The sequence below is a fragment of the Manacus vitellinus genome, unplaced genomic scaffold, assembly GCF_001715985.3.
Source record: "Manacus vitellinus isolate BGI_N305 unplaced genomic scaffold, ASM171598v3 scaffold_58_pilon, whole genome shotgun sequence".
Taxonomy (NCBI): Eukaryota; Metazoa; Chordata; class Aves; order Passeriformes; family Pipridae; genus Manacus; species Manacus vitellinus.
Window position 1 is genome coordinate 405,778 of NW_021940671.1, and position 24,729 is coordinate 430,506.

Here is a 24,729-nt window from a genome sequence, read left to right on the forward strand (position 1 = left end):
GTTTCTGCTTTAAGCCCATCTTGCAACAGCTGCATAGCTCAGCACCACTCCTGAGAGATCCTTGTACTCCCACAACCAGCCCAGTAGCCACTACTTGGCAATTAGCTTTGAGACATCCTTCCTTACTTTCCCCAGGCAGCACATGATACGCAAGGATAGTTTGGACATCTTGACTCTTGTCATAGGACACAGGCCATGCTCTTCTGATAAAACTCAAAACCTAATCTGTATCAGTAACATTATCATATTTAAATAATTAATAACAAACAGTTGAAATAAGGTTTTTACACTCTACTGTTCTGCAGAGTGAACTGTCAATGACTTTTGGGTGAGAATGTACCTAAAGGGAACAGTCACAAGGTTGCTGCAGGTCCCCCAGCAGAGGCCTAAAAGTAGGAGAGCCAGGTTTCTAGCAGAGGCCCAAGGGCTGTTCACCCAAATGTTCCATTACTGATCCAGCATTATGGGATAAACTATGAATTTCCTGTACTTATTCATCACAAGATACTTAAATTCAAGTCTTATGCAGCTCTTCATCTCCACCAGTGATAAGGGAACTAAAGCAGAGTTCAGCCAAACCATGAAGAAGCCCTAAGAGGCTTCCAAATTCAGAGCTAGGCACTGGTCCCATCTGGAGCAGGAAGGCAGAGCAGTCCTGGAGAATCACAGTAACTCCACTCAACTCAGTTAAAACCTTCCCCCAGAGCCGGTTCCTCTGTGCCAGTTCTCCAAGCCCTGTTCGACCCTCCCCTCAGAGGCAGGACAAAAGCTTTTAGCACCCTCTTTGTTAATCCCGGCATCTCAGACTCGTGTGGATACAGATCAATTTTCAGGAGAAAGGCCTCCCTGGAGATCAATGGTCTTTATAGCTGTGAAGTCAAGCCAGAGATAATCGACACTGAATAGAACAGCTCGGTGCCCAAGCGGCTGCCCGGCTGGCTCTCAGGTGTGCTGCTCAAACAGAGCTGCTGTGACCACAGATTGCAATTCCGCCACAGGCAGTGGCCTTTCTGAAGCCTAATGGCATGTAGTATTCTGTCCAATGTAGAGTAAACCTCGAATTTAATGAGAATGAAACAATAATTTCCTCTTGAAGCAACTTTTTCCTCAAAAATCTTTCATGTTTTCCTGCAGAAATTTTAACATCAAACCCAGCATTTTTTTACTTTAAGACACTTCAGCATAAACTATGAAGTGAAAAAAGGGCAGAAAGGTGGAATAAATGCAGAATTCCCCCTTTCACATGGTTTTCACTGTGTTTTCTGGTTGAGGACGTCCCAGAAATCCAGAACCAGCAAACTCAATCTCAAAAGTCCAAGTTATTAAAGTTTTACAAATTCATTCAGAACATTACTGTTACAATCACTCCCAACTTAAAGTCAAAATACTTCATTAAAATAGCTCAATTCTGCCAACTTTGCAAAAGAAGTGTTCAGGTGCTCTTCTTCTACCTTTAAACTTGAAGCTGTTCATTAGACCTGAGCTTACTCAGACTGGTTAGTCAGGTCCTATCATTCTCTTTTGGCAAGCTTTCCTCTGATATATTAAAAAACTCACATTGTCCCCTATTGTGTGGAATAAGAAATCCCACACATCACTATCAGGCTGAGAGGAATGGCTTAATGAAAGTAATTCCTAATTCCCCCTTACCTCTGGAGAATATTTGCAAGTCCCTCCTGTCCTTTTGCACAGAGCTGTGTGTACTGATCTCCTTTGACTGTCCTTTCTCGAGAAGCAAACCCTTTTCTAGGGGCAATACATCCTTGTAGCAGTGGCAGGAACCACTTATCTTCACTTAAAAGCTCTCCCAAGCGTACCATACTATTTGGTATTTGTACTGCTCTGCTCGCAGAGATTAACCCATTGAAACTCATTATGTTTGAATTCACACTACCAGAGGAATGCATAAGTAATCATTGACTGGGTGAAGAGTCAAGAACCCACACCTTTTGAAATGCATATTTTAGCATTCATGAAGGTTGTGTATCACCAGCAGAATCATTCTGTATTCCTGGGGTTCAGTTGCTATGCGGTACAAATGTTTTTTCTCACCTAGTTGTTAGCTCTGAAGTTCTGATTAAGGAACTGAGCAAATAAAATGGCCTCGAGATGCACCAGGAAAGGTTTAGATTGTATACTGGGAAAAATTTCTTCACTGAAAAGGTGGTCAGGCATTTTCAGGCTGCCCTGGAAAGCGGTGGAGTCACCATCCCTGGGGGTATTTAAAAGACCTGTGGGACCTGGGGACTTAGTGGTGACTCGGCAGTGTTGGGTCAACGGTTGGAATCAGTGATCTCAAAGGTCTTTTCCAACCTAAATCATTCTATGAGTCTAAATCTGTGGTCATCTTAAGTAGAAGTGCTTCCATCCCCACATGGTCATGTACCCTCACACCACTCCTGCCTAACCAACTGACACCCTTGTGGTTCACAGGGAGACTGGATTTTAAGTGTGTTTGTACCTTCAGCTTAAACCCAGACACCTTGACAGATTTAGCTGGGATTACACTTTGTGGGAATAACCTGCCTGCCAAGTGTGCCAGCAATGCCTGGGCACCTGATCAGCTCACACACCAGTTCTTAGCAATCACAGTGACACTCTACCTTAAACTGTCATTAGGTTTAGTCTGGATTAATACTCCAGCTGCAATGAGAAGATGCAATGTCTGTTCTGCCATGCCTGCTCCCACAGGAGCACCCTCTGGCAGGAAGAATGGCAGAGCAGGAAGGCAGGGATGAAGAAACCTGCCCTTCATCACTAAACCTCACTGAGGCTTTTAAGCAACGATCGTACGTGTCTGCTTGTGGCAAGTTCAGGAGCACAGTTGTAGCTCAAAGGTTGCAGCTCACCTGCTGTTGAACAGTGCAGCATAAACCCCAGCAGCAACCCAGACTCAAGGTAAGGACCTGCACCAGCTGTCTTTGGACTCAGCTGTCTACAGACTCAGCCCCCAAAGCTTCTGCCACTGCTGCTGTCCAGGGCTCGCTGGAAACCTCAGGACCCCTCTGAACATGAGCTGAATGCCCATCCAGAATGCAGCACAAGCAAATCACAGCTTGCCTGAAACTGGGGCACAGTAAGGATTCAAGCCCACATGTCCAAAGCCTGACTTTCAGCCAGAAGGCATTCTGCAAAACCAGGGTGAAGCAAAGTCTGCCTGGATGCCAGTCAGCACCGTTAGATGCCATCTTTGGACTTAGGAGGATCAGTCAAGTGGGTAATGTCTCAATTCCAAACCCATCCAGTCCCTCTGCCCCACTCCAACCTTTGATACACTGGATCTCCACTTGCTTCAGAAGGATGGTAGCTGTACTACACTGACTCATTAACAAACTTTGGCCTTGTTCCAAGATTAAAAGCTTTTTGAGTCATATTTCCTCGCCTTAAAAATACAGCACCTTTTCTGTACTAGGCACAAATTGGAGTTCTGTTTAACATTTACATTTGGAAAAATTAGTATTATAAAACATGAGCATTCCAACCTTGAGATATTCAGAAGGGATCTAGCATGTGCCCATCCTTCAAAGAGGACTTTCAGATACCCCTTTCAATATGTTGCATCAAGAGGGCACACCCCTTCAGTTATATTGCTACTATCTAAGAGATCTCAAGCAAAAACAGAAGCTTTCCAGAAAGTAGATATTGGCACAGAAAATATTCTGCAGGCTCAGAAAGATTTGATATACCTGCTTTTTTCTACTGGCCAGTCTGAAGTACACATACAGAGTCCAGGCCACATTCAGCTAGTAACACATTCCACTCTCACTTTATATAAATTTTTGATGTGAGACCCATGATGCTCCACAGAAAAGATTGTGACAGGATCTGTGCCAAAACAACTGTCCTCTGAAAAAGCAGACAGCGTGGAAAGATAGCTGGTCTGTGCCCCAAACAGAGCCCTCTGCACTTTCAGTCTGTCATATCTTTAATATTAACAGAGGAATCTAAGGTGCAGTCTACTGAATGGAACCCTTTTCTTAATTTACTGACCCTGTAGGTGTCAGGTTTTATGCTTAATAGTTTTATAGTTCTAAAGTTACTATGTCCCTGGAGCAGGTCTAGGTCAGAAGAGTCTCCCTGTCACATTTGTCTCAGAGGGTACAAGGTGATATGGAAAGGCTGCTAGCTGTAAAAAGCCCAGTTCTAAATCATAATTATCCAACTGTAATGCTTCACCCTCACTGCTGAAAGGCAGGTTTTATATCAGTGAGTCACAAAAATTAAGCAAATTCTATGTCCTTCTTCAAGGACAATGCAGTCTCATCCATGGCATGTTCTTACCAGCACAGAGCTGGAACAAGTTGGATGCTCCTCAGCAAGTTACTCTTTCACTTACGCACGAGTAGAGTTGAGGATGAGGTCAGAGAAGGTTATGAAACCTGAAGTTAGTGTCTCTGGTTCTGAAGGGTGAATAGTGTGCCATGTACAGGTTGTGCTATGCACAAGGACCTCATTTCAACTGTACGTAATCTTTGGGAACTCTCGAATATCTCAGTCTAGGCATTAACATAATAGAGAACCCTGTTATAACTCAGCCTTGCATGTTTCAAGCTGCAAAGCCACACCTCAAACAGTAATCCCATGGTTAATGCAGGTGCATTGCTGCCTTGTTCTTCTCAACCCAAGACAAATAAAGAAAAAACATATCTCCTGCAGGGCTTGCCACCTCTTTCCATTTGTGATGTTCACAGCATGGTCACCTTTAACATTCCCCCAAAACAGCAGGCACTATTACATTGAAACTCAAGCAAACAGAGGAATGCATCTGTCAGCATATGAAGTGATGCCTTCATAGCTCTTGCCATGGAACTCGCAGACACTGAAAAGCATCAAGTGACCTGAGACATTCCTGGGCACTTTCTGTTTCTTCCCCCACCCTTATTGATTTTTCCCATAAGAATTTCAGGAAGCAACACCAGCAATGACTCACAGAGCACAGATCACATCTACTGTTCAGACTCCTCCTTTTTATGGCAGAACATACATCCCAAGGTCTCCCTTTCCTGAGGCTTTAACCGATGCGTTGTTGGAATAGACCCTGTTACAAGATTTGATACGTTAGCTACGGACACCTCATGTTGCAGGTTAGCTGTTTTTTCCATCAGGAAGTCTTTCCCCTCTAATAGAGTAATGTTGCAATCCAACACTACCTGAACATGAGCATCAAATAGTATCTTGAGTTCCTGGTAGCACAGAGATGTTCATAAGCATAAGTTTCTTCACACTGAATTACAGTTTCCTTTCTGACCCCTTGCTCTACTCTTCCATGCCTAAGGCAACCAGTGGGAGTTAAGTACCAGCTGCGTGGGTAGCAGAGAGTTCTATTTTAAGCTAAACACTGCCTAAGAAACACTGATGTAAAAAAGAGATCACTGCTGAAAAAGCCCTGGAAAACAAGTCACTAGGGGAGACTCTCAGAGAAAAGGTACTTTAAGAACTGGAAAAGTTGCCTAGCGTGCAAGAGGTCAAGTTGACTAAGAGCAGGGACACAAGAGTTGACTTTCAGAGATGAAACTAAATAAGCAGATGTTTGTCCACAGCCAAAGCACCTCCTTCCCCTCCAGTAAGAGTTGCTTTCATTGTAACTCACCTGCTCAAATGGAGCAACCCACTAAACCCACATGTTTTCATTTTATGAATCTGTTTTCCCATAATCACCCACAGGTGCATCGCTCTTCCCTGGGGCAAAGGTAAACAAAATGAAAGAGAACTGGTAGATGGGGAGATTTATTAACCCTTTCTTACCAGCCACATGGTCCAGTTCTGGTTATACTCTTCTACCCACCCAGGTAGCTGAAGCTGGGACAGTGCTGTGTGACAGCTGACAGGGCTCCTGGGTGGGCAGAGGCTCTGCTGATTGCTGTTGCAGAAACAATCCTTCTGCTCCTTCCTTCCAGAAAAGGGTGACTGTCCTCTGTTCAAGGTCTGCTTTCTTTTATCACTTTTCCTTAATTTTATCTTTCTGCTACTCAGTCTTACTCATTAATTTCATGTCAAGCTCCGCTGTTTCCAAAACCCACACCAATCTGTACCTTTTATCTACCAGCTTTATAAAGTCCTTTCATCTTTCCAAAGCCTTTCTGCCAGGCCACCAAACGGACTGTGTTCTTGCAGCTGACAGACTTGCCCTCCCCTCAGCTGCCAGCAATAAGCTGAGCAACACAGTCCTGCACAGCTTCCCCTCAACATCACCGTCCTGGAATAAGAGGGGAGAGAACTACTGGAGGAAGAAAGGGGGAAAGAAGAGGGAATAACATGGGGAAAGAAGAAAACCTAAAGTGCTGAAAGGGAAAAACAGACAAAGTGGGGATGAAAGAGGCAGATAGGAGGACAAAAAAGACAAAAGAATAGGAAAGGAGGAAACTAAAGGGGAGAAAGCCTCTCAGGGCTAGAGGCTTTCTTCAGTCTAGCCCGACTGCTGCAGTTGGACCTGTCCTTCACATGCACATCAAAGCCCTCCAATCACAGATGAAGTCTAGACTTTCTTGATGCTCTACAGAGGGATTTATTCAATGTCATTGCCATAGCAAGTAACTATGTATCTTATAGACTGTAGAGCATCTGGATGGGTGCAGCAAGAACCAACAATAAAACTCGGATTCCAATATAATAAATGAACTCAAGACTGAATTCACTGAAGAGGTTTCACAGACTGCAGCTGAACTTGGAAGAAAAGAGCTCTGTTTCCAACTGAAAAAAATTTGTAGCTACCTGCTTAAATTTGCCTGCTTTTGCTAAATCAAGACTCTACAGGTAGACACGTATCTGAATTACCACAGAGCTGGTTTGAATAACTTTGTCTCTCTTGGTCTGATTCCTGTTTGCTGTGGACAGCTGGATCAGGAAATGCAGCCCAGGACTGCAAACTTATGCTGGGAGAGCCCCCCTCTGACATGTTAAAAGGGCTTCAGCCAAGAGCAGGAGCAGGTCTTTGTTTTCCAAGTATATGTAGGAGAGGTCCATTCTTTTTGTTCTGGTAATGAGCACAGAGTCTCCCAGATGTTCTTCTGGTCCTTCACATGTCTAAATATTCATTTTCCTGGGCAGAATCTGTTCCTTTTCACACCAATACATTTGCCCTTGACACTTCCTCGCAACAGAATTTTTTTACAAAGAATTAAATTTGGCCTGCTTGATTTATTTCAGGGCATTTTTTTCTGTTTTGCAGGCCTGTTTCCCTGTCCATGACTGATCTCCTGACCTGTGCTGAGCGCTCTGCCTGCTCTGCATCGGGAGCTTTGCTCTATTCCGCAGCACTGCCCTTCTACTCTGCTTCTGGAACACACCTCCAGCATCATCCCATTGTCCCTGCAGCTTTTCTGGCTCTGCATCTGCCTCCTGGCCTTTCCCCTTGCTACCAGGTAAGAAACATGTCAGTGCTTGACCTCCTATCCCAACAGAGTTTTTTCAGGTTACCACTTAGAAGCACAGAATGATGTGAAAAGAAGAAGTATCCAAGATCTATGGATTTCAGCCTACTTCTTAGACCTAGCTTCCTCTGAAGAGCACCACTTGCCATTAGGACACTGACTGAAGTAAGAATTTCTCATCTTTAGGACCTCCTGAAATCTGTCTTCCAGTGTTTGAGTAGCTCTGGCCTCTCTGGTGGTTTTGAGAGTCTTTCCTGTGTCCAGTTGCTAAAGCAGCATTTCTCTTATCAGCAATGCAATGTCACTCACACCATGTGCAAAACCAGGGTCAAGTTGAGACTCAGTCTGATAACCCAATACCAACCTTTCCATAGACCTTGTCAACCCAATAAGGAGTGAAGACCAACATCAGCTTGGGTGGTATATAGGGTACCTTCAAAAGGTTGGATGAGCCATGCAGAGGTGAAATATCTCCTCTAATGATGTGATTGAGATCCCAGGGCACTAGACTCCCAGCTCCTTTCTTTGATCTCAGCCTCTGTCAGAAAACCAAATTCTGCTTGAAGCCATCAGTTCATGTACTGCTGACCCTGAACCAGTGGCTGTTCAGATTGCCTGGACAGAGACCCTGCTCCCTGTGACCCAGCCTTCACTGAGAAAATTCAAAGTCAAAACAGTAGATAAAGACCTGTCAATCCCTATAAGAGAGAAACACTTGCTTTTCCAACCTGAGCCTGAAGGCTTGTGAAACAAAGGTACCCTTTAATAAAGTAGGATTAAAGAACTGGAAAGGTATGTAATAAAGGGAAAGAACTCCTCTATTTCACACCCCAATCCAACCAAAATACGGAGATAAGATAAAATCATGCTGTTTACTCACTACTTTAAAAGTTCTGTTCTCCCTGGGTGCAGTTCACCTTCAGCTAGTGACACCAAAAGAAGGTGCTTCTGCCTTGCTCTCCTGCCCCTTATTCCTCGAGGGTTCCCAGATGCAGGGGCTCCAAAGCAAGATCAGTCACAGAGAGCCGAGTGGCAGCAAGGCTTCATATATGGGAGTGGTCAGAAGGGGAGGGTGATGTAATGAAGTCCTATCTTTGAGCAGTAAAGGCATGCCACCCTTCCCCCTCCCTGTCCCTGAAGAATTGCTGGCTCACAGGGCAAGCTGAGAACAGAGTGGACCAGCACTTTCCAGGCCGTACTTTCTCACGGTAAAGGGAACAGCGTAGAGGGTGGGGAGCAAGGAAAGACCACACTTGAATGGAGACAATACTTTGATGTTAGGTAGTCCCAAGAGTGAATCTGTACTGGCAGAGTTGTTTCTTTTCTTCTTGCATCAAACAATACTGTGCCAAGTTGCTGGTTTTCTCCTGGCACAGGTCCTGACAGCAAGGACACCCTCTGCATTAGGGCACTGGTGACCCCATACCCATCCTGATCAGGCCAATCCCATTCCTGCACTCATCAAAGTTAGCTGATGCTGGAGCACTGCCCAGCTCCATGGCCATAGGGGCTGGGAGCTCTGTGGAGGAGAAGGATCGTGTGTCCCATAAAAGGTGGTGTCTTGGACACTGACCTGGGAAGCTCTTGAGGCACATCCTGCCCTTATCCATCAGAGGAAGTCATGTACCCTGTGAATAGAGAGGAAATCTCTCAAGGATGCACCATTGCTCCCCAAAGGGAAAAGATTTAATTTTCAACTTCCTTAATTTCAGTTTTGTTGATCTCTCACTGAAGGGTTTGTTTGACCATGAAAAGCCACGTCATGCATTAGGATGAGGTTTGCCTGATTCAAAGGTTATAAATAATTGGTTGGGTATCTCTGTAATTGCTCTATAAAGAAGATGCCAGGTCTAACAGATTATGTCTGTGTTCTCAGCTGAGGCAACTGGAAATGGCAGGAGGCAGTCCAGGCTTTCACAAAGTGGAATTCATGGAGTTACACTCACCTACCAGGAATGGCACCAAGACCTGCAGGACCATGTAACAGCAGCCAAACAAATACCACCCGCTCACAGAACCAAAATCTCACACTGACAGGAAGCTCCATGGCTGGTTCTTAGGGTTGGGTGGGGAAGGAAGATGTGGGAATGACTCTTGCAAGAAGAGCTGCTTGTGCAACACATAGTGAACTGGACTGGAGAATGATCTTACCCTTAACCCTTCACAGGTTATGTTTTTAGCCAGAGATCTCCCCTGTCCTCTTCACGGAACACTGTGCTAGCCTAAGTAAAGGAGCTATTTAAACTCTGTAAAGAGTGTTCCTGCACACAACATCATAGTCTGAGTCTCACCCTAAGGAATGGGCCTGCTTTGACAGTGTCAAGGGACTTGAAAGCAGATACATAACTGAGATCCCCTTTTAACTGCTAGAAAGGCTGCATAAGAGATTTTTTTCAGATATAGGACAAACTGGCCTTCTCTTGCAGATGTAAGATTTGCTCACTATATTTGTACTCTCCAGAATCTCAATAAACTACTCCCTCTTGTCCTGTTACTTTGGAGGGGGCCTGGCTTTGGAGCTGTTGGAATCAAACCAGAAACAATTAACATTGAGTTGTTCTGATATCCTTATCAAAATGAGAAATATGCACCCCTGACAGACATTTTCAGTACACCCACAACTGCAGCAGACTTCATCCATGCCAAGGAAAGCTCCCCATTTGCTCAAGGTGCAACATGTTTTTTACAGGATAGTTTGAAGACAACCTAAACATGCTGGGTGAGTGGCAAAGTGAACTCTAACCAACCTCTAAGCACAAAGAAGAGTCTTAATAGGTCCCTTCCCCTATTTCTCTGCTGATACTCATGGTAGGACACAGGGGGGTCTGTGGAGAGCTGCCTAGCAAATATGAGCCTCCAGTATATGCTGCACCCCCAGGAAGGTCTCCAAACTCCATAATCCATCCAGATTGCCACATTCTTGTCAACATCATTACAAAAAAATTCACTACTTAACAGCATTTTTAAGTTACTGTCAGGGCCAGGGAGCCTTACAGGCCAAATGAGAAAAGCACTCATATCATCCCCACTTTAGAGACAGGACAATAGAGACAATCTTGCCCAGGGATTCAGAGCAGGTCAGTGCATGGGCTGGAATAAGGAATCTTCTCCCCAGATTCCCTTAAGCATGTTGATAGGCTTTACCTCTCTTCCCTGTCACATGCCCAATATATACAGTAAATCCAGAGTCAGCTGGAAGTGACAAGTGCAGAGGCTGACAATGATCTAATTGCACAGTGTCTGGAGCTCTGTGGGCTGCTGTTTTCAGTGTTTCTCATAGCTTTGGTTTCTCCCCCACTGTAAACAGGGAATTAATAAAATGTGAAGGTAGCACCCTTCATCTTCCAGTGAAAAATGACAGCAGATTAGATTGCAGCAGAGGATCTGGGGAGGAGTTCAAAGTGTTTACCACATAATGGAAAACTTGCAGATTATTACAGAAAGTTGTTGGGTGACTAATTGCTGTTAAAGTCTAACCTAAGCAAGAGGGCCCTAAAACCAGAGGATCATGGACTTTTCCCAGCAAGAGCCAAGGTCCACTACGCAGACCTCCACAAATCTTTTTTCCATTCTGCTTAAGAATCAGTGGGAGTTGGAGATGTGAGGGCTCAGAAGTTATTCCTGGACATGAATGAACACTGACCCACGGAGATCTGTGGTGCAGCCCACCCAAACTTTGCCTCATGAGAGCTGCGCTTCTCAGGAAGCCTCACAGCTTCTTGTTCCTTTCTCAGCAGCTTCTGCTGATGGATCAGCTCTACTGTTCTTGGAACAACAAATGAAACATCTCAGCATAAAATTCAGCACACCGTGGTAAGCCAGAATTACTTTAGTATGGCAAGTTCTCTATTCAATCACTTAGAAGCTCCTGCCCTGTGGCAGGGTCAGGGTTGCAGCTCTCAGAGAGGGATGGGGCAGAGCAGCAGCAGCAATCCTGAGATCTGTTATCCCCACTTTTCAGCCCTCTGACCCAGGCCTGGTAGCGTCTGCAGCCACCACTGTCCACTGCAGGGCCACTCAGCTCACAGTGGGAATGAACCCATCTCCAGCTGTTCAGGTGCTGCATGGGAAAAAACTCCAGGGAGTCGCTGAGAGGGCTGTACATAAAGCTCTAATTTGCACTGAGCAGGCAGAGGCTGTGTACCCTCTGGCTACACCCCTGCAGTCTTCAGAGGGCAAACCTATCTCTGGGATGAACACCCAGAAACAAGAGTGTCATGGGCCGGGGAGCTCTGATTTACACTGGGTCCCTTTTCCCTGGAGGGTGCTCAGCAGCAGCACAAAGAGTTCATATTACACTATACGGGGAGGTCACACACCGTGCAAGACAGCTCACGCCCTAAGTGAGAATCTGGACTTACAACTCTTTTATTCCAGTGGTTCCCAGCTCCTCACACCCTCTGTTTGCTCCCTGGAACTATAGCCTCAGGAAATAAATGAATTTTCTTTCTAAGGATGTCACTTGCTGCAGCTCCACGTACTCCCCTAGTCCTCCAGGCTCACAGTTCATCCAGCTAAGACTTGTGTAACACAGTTCCCAACTCTGTGTGGCCATTTGAGCCCATCAGTTTTGACCTTAGGAGGGAAATGCACAACACAGATTCAGTCTTGGTGCAAACCACAAGCCATGTGAGGGATGGGCACTACTGTACAACAGGGCAGGCTCCTGTCACAGCCCACACTTCAGCAAAGCAGTTGAGTATGTTCAGCTTCCACCAGCCCAAGGGTATACCCTGAAAGCACTGGGTGATTCCGTGCAGTCACGGTCACAAAGTTCATTCACACAAAAGAAAACCACAGGGACAGGAGCCTCTCTTGACTGGCCTCTGCATCTGAATGCAGAAACCTGGCAGGTTTGATGCTCACAGCATCTCCTCCTCTGGACAGAGCATAACACAGGACTTTGGGAAGGATAAGTGCTCAAACACCAACAAGTCTTCTGTCCTGAGAGATGCCACCTGCTACCAGGATAACAGGATTCACATCTCAAGTACAGATCAGAGAACACAGTCCCTTTCTGGTTTATCTGGCCCCTGACCCAGCCTTCTTCAGGCTTGTTTATTTAGGTGTCACAAAGGGCACCAGAAATGGCCATTGCTTTTGAGAGGTCAGAATCACAAGTCTCTGCCTCAAAGCACTTGCAACCTGGAAAGTGTGGAAGGGCCAGCTGGGCAGAGCAGCAGAGACTGTACCAGCTTGGCTCCAGGAAAGACACACTTGCCATGTCTCCAGGAGGAGCACACATGCCACAGACACAGGACAGATAACATTGCACAGCAACCAAACCCCATCAGTTCTCCCTCTCCATCCCACAAGGATGGGCTGCACAGCATTAACATCACAGCCTCTCTGTGCTGGGATGGGGCAGACTCTGGGTGCTTTCCATCTGCTGAGCCTGCACCTGCTGCCATTTCCACTGCCAGTGGGAACCACAGATCCCTTTACCGCATTTCAACCTGATATCTGGAGAAGGTTTTGTTTGTTTTGCCAATGTGCCAGGGCTGCAATTAGCTGGTAGAGCAGGCAGCAGGCCAGTTACACCTGCATGACACAGCACAAGGGGATACAAGTGAGCTGCTGCTTTAACCCCCCTTTATCCACCTGGGCCCCCTGACCATTGCCCCCAGGCAGGGAGAAATGAGAACAGATGAGAAACCAGAGGCATTTCTCTGGCTCTGCACTCTCAAAGATCACTGTGTCTCCCACAGGTTGAGAGGAGGGGTACTACAAACATAGGCACTCCCTAAATTACGACAGCCACGGCAGCCAGTGCCATCAGGCACAGATGGACTTTTGCAGGGGGGTAGAGTGGCCTCCCCTCTGGGAAGGGTCCTCATCTGCCCTGGCAGATGGAGGCAAAGGAGCTTCCCAGAGGCTGGAGTGATATTCCCACTCTCCCCACTCCCCACACGAGGTGCAAATCCCTGACTCTGGCCCTCTGATGCTTGCTGGGGGGACAGAATAACCATTTTCTAACAGCTGTTGTGCCTCTGTCTCCCAACTGTTCCCTGTACAGTTGCCTCACAGCACTGAGGAAGAGGGGCAATTTGCTGGTGGGGTCAGCCCGGTGTGTAATGGGGGTTTTTGGGGAAACAGACTTTAGGACTCAATGGGGCTGCTCCCTCGTGAGAGCTCCCATGGCCAGAAATGAACTTAGAACTCCAGCAGGGCAGGGCAGAGCTGTGCAGAGACAGAAGACTAGATAAAAGAGATTACTTCTATATATATATGGATTTTTTTTTTTTAAGAGAGCAGGAAGGAGCAGGGAAGAGAGGCAGAGTCCAGGGCTTGGCCTGACTGTTCAGATCTGAGGCTACCAGAAATGCTGGCTGTTCTTGAAAAGGCTTCCTGCCTCCCCCCATGCCACCCCATGCCTGGCCTCTGCCACAGAGATCCCACCAGCCTAATTTGGGCTTTTGGGTGAGAGCACAGAAACACAATAGTGACAGGAATGAAAAGCAATGGGGAGGATAACACCCAGGAGACTTATTCTTGTAGAGGAACAATATTATATCAAAGAGGATCTGTGAAGACAGGGAAGAGCCTTTTGTAAAACTCACAATTGAGCCAAATCCTGCAGTTATTATGTGCTGGTCTCTCAGGAACCCCATGATGAAGACTGTCCCAAAGGGGGACCCCTGTGCCAGGTCAGGCCATGTGCCAGACACGCTGCACATAGAGCAGTAAAACACCCACTGCACAGTCACTGTTTGCCCTGTGTGTGTGCTTTTTAATTACAGTTTTTGTTTGCAAAGCATCTCTTATAGAAAAGACAAATTGCATTACTCTCAGCTTATTAAAATCACACTCAGAGTTTCTCAACTGCTAATTACACCCAGGCAGCAGTGTCAGTGTAATTAAAGCTGGGATGGACGTTTGGGGAGCCAGGAGCCCAGCTGCCACACAACCCCATCCCTGCACCAGCCAGAGCCAGGTTTAGCTGCCTGAGCCCGGCCCAAGCCTTGGCCCCCTGTCATACCAGGCACAGCCACTGCCATGCCATGACAGAAGATGATGCAGGTAAGGCCAAACACCTCCTCAACACATGGGAATGGATCCCCTGCACCAAACCTCCCCAGGTTACAGCTGGGCTCTCACACTGACTCTGCTGCACAGGCAGGGGCTGGGGCAAGGGATACACGTGGCCTTGGGGTTACAGCACTGAGGCGTGGGGACTGAAAGGGAGTTTATTCCTGTTTCTGCTAATAAATAACTGCAATAAATCACACTGCTTATCTGAGACTCCATTTCCTTTCATGCAAAATAGAGATTTTGGGCTTCCCTGTTAACTAAGCAGCTCTGGGGACAAACAGACTCTTGCTCACACCCATCTGACACAAGCATTTTAAAGCCTGACTGTGGCACACAACAGACCTGGGAGTGAATTACACAGGGAAGGTGTGAAGCCCTAGAGACTACAAGACCCAGAGAACTGAGAGACAGCATTAAAAGAGCTTACAGACCTGTGAGAAGCTGGAGCTCACTGCAGAACCAGCCGTGCCTCTGCACCACTTGGTCTTGGGAGAAGGGAACAGCAGGTGTGCAAACAGCCGTGTGGGCAGCACAGCAAAACACCTGCCCTGAGCCCAGGAGCCTCAGAAATAGAGCTCTTGCTGCACAGCTGGGACCAGTTAAGCTTTGGGCAAGTGGGGACTTAACCCCAGCACTGGCTTCCTGCTGCCAAGGGGATGTTGTGGAGAATATCACCTCCAGGAAGATGGAGCACTAATTAGGGAAAGCAGATAAATACTGCATCTCTTTCAAGAAGAGTTTCCTTCCCACTGAAGTCCTCACAGTTTCAGTGCTCAGCAGGATGCAACACATCCTTAAATGACTTCCTGGAGCCTGGTTTCAAAGATCAGTCCCTTCAAAAGCAATAACATGCCAAGATCAATAGCAGCCCCAGGAGAGCTCTGAGCATACCAGCTCCAAAACCACTGAGCTATCACTACAGCCAGTTACCTACCAGATGCTAAGGGGCAATTCTACCTTTTCACTTCTGAAAAAGCTACTGAGACTTCCTAAGTGATCAGCCTTACTTAATTATCAAGAGAAAAAATGAACTAGTAGGAAATTTTACATTTCAGAAACAGGATGATGTGCCTGTGCAACATATCCTGGAGAGGCAAACCTGCAGATACAGTTCACAGGAGAAGAGGAGCAGAGCTCACAGACACTGGTCGTGATCCCAAGAAAAAAGATATGCTCATTTGCTCCTTGAACAGTTTTACTACTAACTCCCTAAAGTTACTAATGGGAAGTTCTGGGAAGTAGCTATCAGGTAATCATTTTTAACCTAATACAAGTGAAGAATGAATGATCAAAACTTCATGTGAAAAATGCTGAGTGGGGTACCCTACAAATGCCAGAAACAGCATGTTCATTATATTTACTTGTGGCCCAGTAATGAAATGATAGAAGATAACATATGGAGCTAGCAAAAGATAGCAGGAAAATTTCAGTTGTGGAAAACTTGAAAACATCTGCAAAACAGGGCAAATAAGAGCAGATGAAATTCAATATAGAGAAATATGTGATGCCTGGCTGTGATAAACCAATATGAAGGACAGATATATACTGATGGTGTGAGTTAGGACCTCTTTTCACCACCATTAAATTTCTTACACAGATTTGGGGGAAAAATGCAGCAAGAAAGAAGAAAGAATTTGTTCATCCGCTCTTTAGAGCTTATAAATGAAACTGGGTCTGTAAAGAGGAATAGTATTCCTTTGAAAAGGAAAAATAGGACAAAGGCAGAATTAAGAATCAAAGCTGGCAAATCAAGCTACAGCTACAGAAACTTTTTTTAAAAAAATAGTAACTTAGTACAAGGAACTTACCTAAGAAATACCATAACAAAGATTACGCCAAACATATCGAGCACAACTAACTGTAGCTCCCTTGGAATAGCATTGAAATCTGTCCAAATAGGAGAATTCCAGTCAGAGGTCAGCATTTTCATCCCTTAAAACACATGTGCAACGTCAGAGCGTGCCACAGGAACACAGTGCCTGAAAAGCAAAGGCAGGATTCCCGAGAGCTTCAAGCCTTCCTCTCCCTGCCTGGAGCTTCTGTCAGTGTAGTATCACCCAGCCTCATCTCACCTCCAGCCTCCGAGCAGAGTCACTCTCCCCGCTCCATCCGCCCCACAGACACACCTGCGCGCTGCGATCCTACCTGGAGCTAAGTGGGATTTTCCATGCAGGCGGTGCGGCATCTCAGGGGTCCTCCCAGCACATCCCTGCCTGGCCCAGGGCTTGGCGACTGGCCCAGCGAGAGGAGAGCCTGTTCTCCAGAGCAGCCGGGCTGTTCCCCTGTGGGTGAGAGGCTGGGTCAGTCCCAGTTCTTGTGCTGGGCACTAGATGGCACAGACGGGAGGCGATTCCAGGGTAGCCAGCCCGCGGGCCGGGGCGGGCCGGACAAGAGGGTCTGCCAGTTGTCCACGGGAGGCAGCTGCCAGGGGGAATGCGCTGCCAGCAGCGGCATCCCACAGGGGTATCCCCTCCATGGAGTGTCCCCCTTACCACTGCCCTGCTGCACCCCCTCCATCCCGTCCTGTCCAGGCAAAGCGTTGCCTGTGCTGCAGGAAGCTGGATAGCTCAGCAAGGGCCGTGGCATCCGTGCCCCTGCCTCCTGAACGTGACCTGCTACTCCTCACCAAGCGCAGGCTCCCTGCCTCGGCCTCAAAAACACCTTATTCACGGAGCAGCCCTATATTTGGTTCAAACTGCATCAAAAAGAGGGTGGAAATCCTCACTGGGATCAACTGTCCTGTTTCAATGTGAGGCTGCACTTTTGTGCATCAGCCTCCAGGATAATAAACACCACCTGAGTGCAGAGAGAGACACCAAGGGCCACCTGTTCCATCAGTGGTCCCTCTGGGTTCTGGCCAGGTCTGAGAAAAGGCATCCCCAGCACCTTTCCTTTGCCCTGTGGGATGATGGTGCAAAGGAGGGAAGCACTTAGTCATTACTCTAAAAGCGTTTGTCACAAGGTAACTCCTCTAAAGCAGCTCACTCTTCCCCCTGGTTTTCTTCCTTTTCAGCACTGCTGCCTGCAATCACTGAGGCAGGACCTGCACCTCGGAGCCTTCCCAACCTCATCTTCCTCAATTTCTAGGCGTGGATGGAATTCCTTACAAGTGAACTGTGTGGACTGACGCGATGAGGCAAACATGGGCTAAGCCACACAGAACTGCTGTGGTAAGCACAGAAAAAGCCAAAGCATTTTCTATGGTGACAAAAAAAAAAGTAGGGGAAGGTGGAAGGTTTTATGTTGGCCTCTGCCATTCTGACATTAGAAATTCACTTTGCTTCAAAGGTTAACACAGTTAATGCATCTGCTGAAGATCACAGGCTCTGACAGCCTGTCTGGAAAAGCTCCATCCATAACACTGCACGAGGGACAGCATGTGCAGGATGGCACTGATGAAAGCAGCAAGCTTTGTGCACAGGGCAGAAGTGGCACACATGGTTGTTATCCAAACCAAACCTGAGCCTGGCAAAGCCCAAAAGAGCTTTTGTGCTGAGCAGCTCGGTGGTGCCAGGTATTAATGACACAAACAGGACTCCTAGGAAAAGCCTGTTTGCTTTTCCAGCAGCACTACCCTTTCCTGTTTGTCTGCTCATGGCACTGCCCAACAGACTGCAGTGGGTTTAGGCATCATCTAGATCAAACCTCACAGAGTGAATCCCTCAGGGTGTCTTAAGTGAGAGACAAAACATAATTCAGATGCCAGCACCAAAAAATCCAAATTCATCAATGGTGTAAACAGGGTAGTAGGCCAGTTTGGCTCAGTGGCTCTTATCTTTTAAAGGCTAGGCTGGGTGACACTGGTGACCAGGGCACAAGCTGGAGACAGACTCCTGCTAGATCCTGGAGACAGCTCCAGTCCAGTGTCCAGAGGCTGCCTGAGCAGTACAGAACAGCCAGAGAAGCCCCCCCAACACTGGGCTCTCACTGACAGACTTGGAGACCTACTTCTGATCACCCATCTAAATCTAAATGCTAGGTCATGGGTGTGTAACAACCTGGCTCTGAAAGGTTCCTAGGCAGAAGGGGAAATGCTTCAAAGAAGGCTTTTATGCTCCAATTCCCACTTCAAGCTCTGCTTCTTGTACTCTTAAAATACTTGGTATTTTTTAGGCAAGAGATGTCTTTCTATCTTTGGATATAGATGGAGAAAAACTAATCAAGCTGGAAAGAAATAAAAACAGTTGGTCACTTTTACAGGCCTGTCATGAACTGTAAACAAGCTTTTAAAAAGTGCTGAGATCTTTAGAGAACACGAAAGTCTTAGTCAGTGGTGCCATCCTCCTCAGCAGCAGGACATCTTATGTGTCATCCTGGTGGCTGGACTCGCTTCACTCTGCCAGAGCCAGTGATGGGGAAAGCACTGAGCTTCCCAGGCAGCCACCATTTAAACCACCCACCAGCATTTTCATGCCTCATGTCTGCTCAGGTCACACCTCCACAGTCCAGCCTCCAGCACCTAGTCCAACACTCCCCTGGAGGCCTGTGGTTGCTCTCAGTGGTTTAGCACTGCTTGCTAAGATGCTTAAAGCCAATATAATCTGTGCATTTAGTGGTTTCAAATTCCAAAAGAAGCTTAGCAGCACCAGGCGCTGCCTTCAGCCTCTCCTGCACAGGCTTAAGATGGTTTAATTCTTTTATGAAACTGTAACTCCAGCCCATAGCTTTAAACTGTGAAGCTTCTAAGCCAGGTTTTCTAAAAGCTCTTCAGAAATATTTTTTGAGACACACAAAAAGAAGGGATTCCAGAGGGACATATTATAAGATCAGATGTTTCTGCCTCTTAAAAGCTGGAAATGTGAGAGCCCCACAGCAAGCTATATTTTAAGTCCTTGCAAGGCTTTCCTCCACTGTTTCTCCTGTCTTAGATCAGCTTCTTTAATGGTCTAATGCATGGCAATGCCTGGAGAGGTCCCAGGGCTTTCCCCTACGCCTCCCATCAGCCTTGTGAAAGCATCACCGCTGTGCCCCAAAGGCAGGTGACTAAAGAGAAGAGCAGCCTCCTGGGACCACAGCCTGTCCCTGGAGGTGCCACTTCCCAGCCTCTGCTTCATTACTGCATTTGCTCTGCTGCTTTTTTTAACTTTACTACTGCTCCCCTTTACAGGCCTGGAAGAGACACCCCACACTGGAGGTGTGTGACAACCAGTCCCTGAGTGGGACAGGAGAGCCTGGCCAGCCCACCCCCTTCCAGAGGTGTGATGGGTGTCTCTGGTGGCGCTTTCAGATCTGCTTCCTCTGCCTTTCTGCCAGGCACTACATCTGCTGCAGCTGTTCAGCGCAGGGCTGTGTGTCCAAACCTCACCATGCCCTCCTTCACAGCCTGTGTTGATTTAATCAAGATAAAGTGAATCCAAATGAAATGGGTGCAGCATGCTCCCAGAATGGAGGTAACAGAAATCCTCCTGTATCTCAGTTACCCAGCTGATTCATCGTGAAAGTAGCAGGAGCTGAGAGTTCTCCTGTGCTGAGGAGTCAAGGGAATGCCATGCGTCACTGGAGCGGACTGGAGACCTTCCCTGTGCTCGCAGCAATGTTGGCCAATTTAACTGTGACCACAAGATCACAAGTTGTTAAGATTCTCTATGCAGGCAGTATACAGGCCAACAAATCTGCTTTTATGGGCCCTGCTACAACTTGATTAATTTGCCCAATAATGAGCAGGCCAGTGTCCATAATTACTTAGCAGAACTCTGTCCTTTTGAAAACCCAGCACTGCACAGATGCATGCCTCAGACCCAGAACACCACCAAGGGGCCTCATGGGCTGTAAAGAGAGCCTCAGCTGCAAGAAGCAAAAGGTTTAAGACCTAATTAATGTTACATGGGCAATTGCTACCATTTCTCCATCAAGTGCAGTGTCTCAGCAGTGACTGTCTGCATGCAGCTGCTTCTGCCAGCACTGATGCTGCAGGAACTCTGTAAGATTACAGCCCAAATGATGCTGCATTCATCCTTTATCTCCCCACCTCCATGTGCTCTGCAGTTTTGGGAAAGATGGTTGTCATTAAGGGGATTTCCTCCCCAAAACTGCACTGTCATGGACAGATGGACATTCTCCAGGTCTGCTGCTTTGATAAGTCAAGAGCTTACAGGTGTTTGGGATATGGAGCTCCCCACATGCATTTCCCCTTGAGTAGAACATGGCCAAACAGCAAGTGCAGTTGCCCCCAGATATAATGGAATTAAACCTGCACCCTGCACTAGCTCTTTGCATGTATCTCTCCAGAGCTACAGCTCCCTTCCCTGCAGGAGGCTTGGCTTTGAGTGATCTGCCAAGAAGCTCAGAGCCACAAGAAATAACAACTTGGGAGCTCAGACAAGCTGGTTTGCAGGCAAACAAAAGCTGAAGCTGTGAAAGTGTGAGGCAGTCAATGCAGTGTCTGGCAGCACAGCCTCGCCACCGCCTTAATCCTCTTTCCCTTCTTAAGCACTAAATTAATCAATTACATTTCCAGCCCGGCAAAACCAGTCAAAAACGTAACCTTCATCATACACAAGGCAAACATAATTAGGATTGTCATTCGAATCCAGGTTGACCAGCATACAAATCAGCCCAGGCTCCGGGAGCGTGCGGGGGTGCGCCTGCGCGCCCGGTTCCTCCCCGAAAGGGGCAATTGGAATTGCAGTCACACCGACGGCACCACGGGGTATTCCAAGGGGAAGGGCAGCGACATGAGCTCCATCTGCAGCGATCCAGCTCCACAGTCTCTGCAGGGAGTGCTGTGGTGCTGGGCACTGCACGAACAGGGCAGGGGCACATTAGAAAGTGCAAACTCAAGGCAACCCTCCAGCTGTGTCAGGGAGGAAGCCACGACCTTCCCAGCCACGGCGTGGGAGCCTGACCTCCCAGCCCAGCACTGCCTATGGCACAGACACTGTAGGGATGGACGGTACAGAAATGAGGCCTTGGCAACCTCTGACCACGATTGCCAGTGTGAATTTGTAAGGGGTGAGCAATGATTATCCCCTCTACGGTCTACTGAATCACAGGGGTTAATTAAGCTCTTTGACAGCAAGAGTAAGGCAGGAGTGTTCAGTGAAAGCATCAGCCCAAGGTTCAAGAGCAATCAAAAAAGCCAAGTGATTGACAGGAGACAGAGCAAAACCACAGACCTCAGTGTGCTCTCAGGTAGCTCCAGGGTGCAGCTGCATCCCCACGGCTGTTGTGCTGGTTTGCCAGAGGCTACAGCAGGACCAGAGGAGGGGAAGGGACTTAGCTAAGGATGAACTAAAGTCTGAAATGGTTTCCTTACAAGTCCAAGACTCTTCAAACTGGCAAACAGAAACATGAGAGGGGTCACAGCAGACAGGGTGTGGCTTAGGGAAAATGAAGAGGGAATGACTGCCTGCTGCCTCTTCCAATACATAAGCTACAAAAGCATCAAAGGAAAACAGAAAGTGACAGACTCAGAACAAGGTAAATATTTTTTTTCACACAGCTGAACAGTGCCATAAAATGCTGTGGATGCTCAAAATTTGCTCAGGCTCAAAAAAAGGTTTAGGAAAAAAATCTGTAAGGATTATTAAATGCAGAGATCCACATCTCAGGAAATTCCTCAGCTACAGATGGCTGATGGTAAAGAGAGTATTCAGGAACATATTACCCTGCATCCCCCTCTTGTTATCCTCCTTGCTAGACATCCTCTATTAACTACCATTAATTGAGGATCCCAAGGGAAAGAGACCCGTGGTCTGATCCAGTACAGTCGCTCTTCTCTCCTGGCACTGACCTGAGCTCTCCTTACTTGCCTGAAAAACTAGGAACTGGGAACATTCCCATTACTGGACACTAGGATGACAACAAGGAAACGTGCTTATAGCATAGAATTTGAGTGAATAGTGAAAGGATCTCTGCTTTCTATTTCTCCCATTTCTCATGTTAGGAGAGATTTTTGGTAAAACTATTTCAGTCATGCTGCACCCAGCTAGCTTCAGTTGGCAGCACCATGTGCCCGTGTGTTCAGGTTAGAAGCAAGTTAATAGCCTTCTGAGAGGTGCTGATATACCCTCTGGGATGGGGTGAAGGAATCTTCTTTCCAAGTCTCAAACCCACAGCTTCTGGTTGCTGTGAGAGGGCCCACAGTCCCCACTGTCATATCCAACAAGCTCATGAGCTGATCTATCTCTATGTAAAAGTTTTCAAGTGCCCTTGCCACTGCAGCAGAGAGGAAAGGGAAGATGGGGACACTCCTGTAGATTGGTATCCCCTGGGTACTGCATTCTCACCTACTGGCTCAGTCTCTTCATTGCACAGGACCAGAGGATGCAGGCTCTGAGTCCACTCTTTCCAAGCAAACTCCTGCCTCCTTCCCTTGCTGACCATCTCAGCTATAGAAATACATCCACTCGCTGTCAGTGCCCTTTGAAAGCACACACAGATAGGGCAGGATTATCTCTTAGCCTACAGAGAGCTGCCAGCCAGCCATTCTCCTTCAGCACAGCCAAGTGGATCACTGGTGTGTTTCTCATTAGCTCCTATTATCCATGCTATTGTATCGTTCCCAGCGTTAAAGCACACAGCCCAGAGACAGCTGAACTGCTCTTGCAATTGTTTGTTTGTTAAGAGGATTTGCTCTGTGGCCGGATATTTTCAAGTCACATGCAGAGCAGAAGGTATCCTGGTAACACTGCCATCCTCTGAACCGCTTTCTTGCCCTGGTTCTCCCACTGCCTCGGAACAACGCACACAGCTTCATCCTGCCTGCCAGGGAACTGCAGATTATGTTTCCTTCTGACTGTCGGAGATAAGGTGTGAGACAATTGAGCAATACAAAGCCATTCTGCTGTTAAACCGATCCTTTGGTTACAAGCCCCACTATCGCTGCTTGTCTTGTCAGCCACACTCACAGAGCAGAGCAGAGCAGGCAGAAGCACAGATCTGTGGCAGCCTGTCCAGCTGCCAGACGGCAGGGAAAGGCCACTGTGCACCCCTCCATTGGCACCTTTACTCATCTCTCCAGCAGATTTTGTCCTTCTCTTTGCTCCCAGTGACACTCCTGCAGGATAATGCTGCACCCCACATGAATGATTTTCTCCTGACCCAGCCTCTCTCAAAGCTCTCTGACCAGATCCTGAAGTCCTTACTCAGCATCTACTCCCTCCAAATGTGATTAGCTTGAGTCGGCCTCAGCAATATCTCAAGATCTGTTGATGCTAATTTCCCTCATGCAGGTGCTTAGATAGAGAAGGGAGGGGACCAACAGGGAGATGAACAGTCAGGGCTTTTGTCTGATAAATAGCGGAGTAAAATTCTGAGAGGGCCATCAGAATTTGGCCTACCATGGTTAGAGGGCTGTGCAAACACTGTGACAAAATTTAAGCATTAGCCAGGCTGCTTTAGAGTCCAGCCCCTTTTTGCCTCTGTCTCTTCAAGCCAAACAGAGGTCACCCACAGAGTATTTGAAAGAGGCTGCAATGATATAAAGAACCCACATCTCCATCCTCATTCATGGCTTGGAGAAAGATTCAGAAAGAAAATGATCCTTGCTGGCTCTGTATGGCAAAAAGCCACAGCCACCTCCATTCTCCCAAAGTGAGGACCCAATGGCCACAGCAACAGATTCTTCTACAGATGCATTTGGTGATACTTGTCTAATGGATGCACAAGGCAGTGAGAACCCCAGGTTGTTCCTAGAGCTGTGTGCCCTCACATTACAGATACCAGACACCCCTGCTCTGTGTGCAGGACTCAAACAGTCATGGGCACCGAACAGAAGTAAGCTTATGGCTCCAGCTCCAAAAAGTAGGTCAGGCTGAGCCACTGGTTATACTGGGAGCATGAATGAGCTGCCTGCAAAATCTCAGTGGTCGGAGGTGGGATCCAGGCTTTGTTTTTTACCAGTGATTCTGTCTGAGGAAAAGAATGTGCTAAACTTGCACTGCTAGAGGAGGGAAGAATGCATACAAGGAAAACAATTCTACCCACAGCAGGTAAGGAACATCATACTATCAGTTGCAGATGACGGGTGATGGGCAAAATTCCCGCCACTTTCTAGATTTCTAAAAACACCTCCTCTGGGTCCAACAACAGACTGATAGAAAACACAGCCCACAGAAGCAGTCCCTGCCAGATGGCGTGCTTTGAACCACTATTAATCTAGACAACCTTTTGCACTGTTCAAAGAGTTTGTCCAGGAATGAAAAAAAAAAGCTCCCCAAAATGCCTGGATGGAAGGAGCGGTCCCGGCAGCATCCGCTTCTCTCTTTGTCTTCTCCGCCAAGCATCTCCCGGCAGAACCAACCCGGGAGGAGGAGGCGCCGCCGAGGCAGCGGGGCTGGTGCTGGGTCAGGGACCCCGGCCGATAGCGAGCCCTGGGCGTTGTTCC

The 24,729-nt window shown here is 47.3% G+C and overlaps 1 protein-coding gene across 7 annotated transcripts in view; it reads right to left on the minus strand.

The window, feature by feature from the left end:
- GGT1 (gamma-glutamyltransferase 1) overlaps positions 1 to 16,687 on the minus strand; it is a 31,079-nt gene extending 14,392 nt beyond the window's left edge. For 2 of the 7 annotated variants that reach the window (XM_018081995.2, XM_008929573.3), the window contains exon 1: positions 8,251 to 8,411. Coding sequence is in view for 4 of the 7 variants with exons in the window: in XM_018081991.2 (XP_017937480.2) it covers positions 1,651 to 1,874 (224 nt within the window). In the remaining 3 variants the exon portion in view is untranslated. Of the gene's footprint in view, positions 1 to 1,650; positions 1,888 to 8,250; positions 8,412 to 16,210; positions 16,382 to 16,474 lie in introns of those variants that run through there. The other 5 variants (XM_018081991.2, XM_018081990.2, XM_018081992.2 and 2 more) reach the window with 4 other exon arrangements.
- Between the last annotated feature and the right edge of the window lie 8,042 nt (positions 16,688 to 24,729).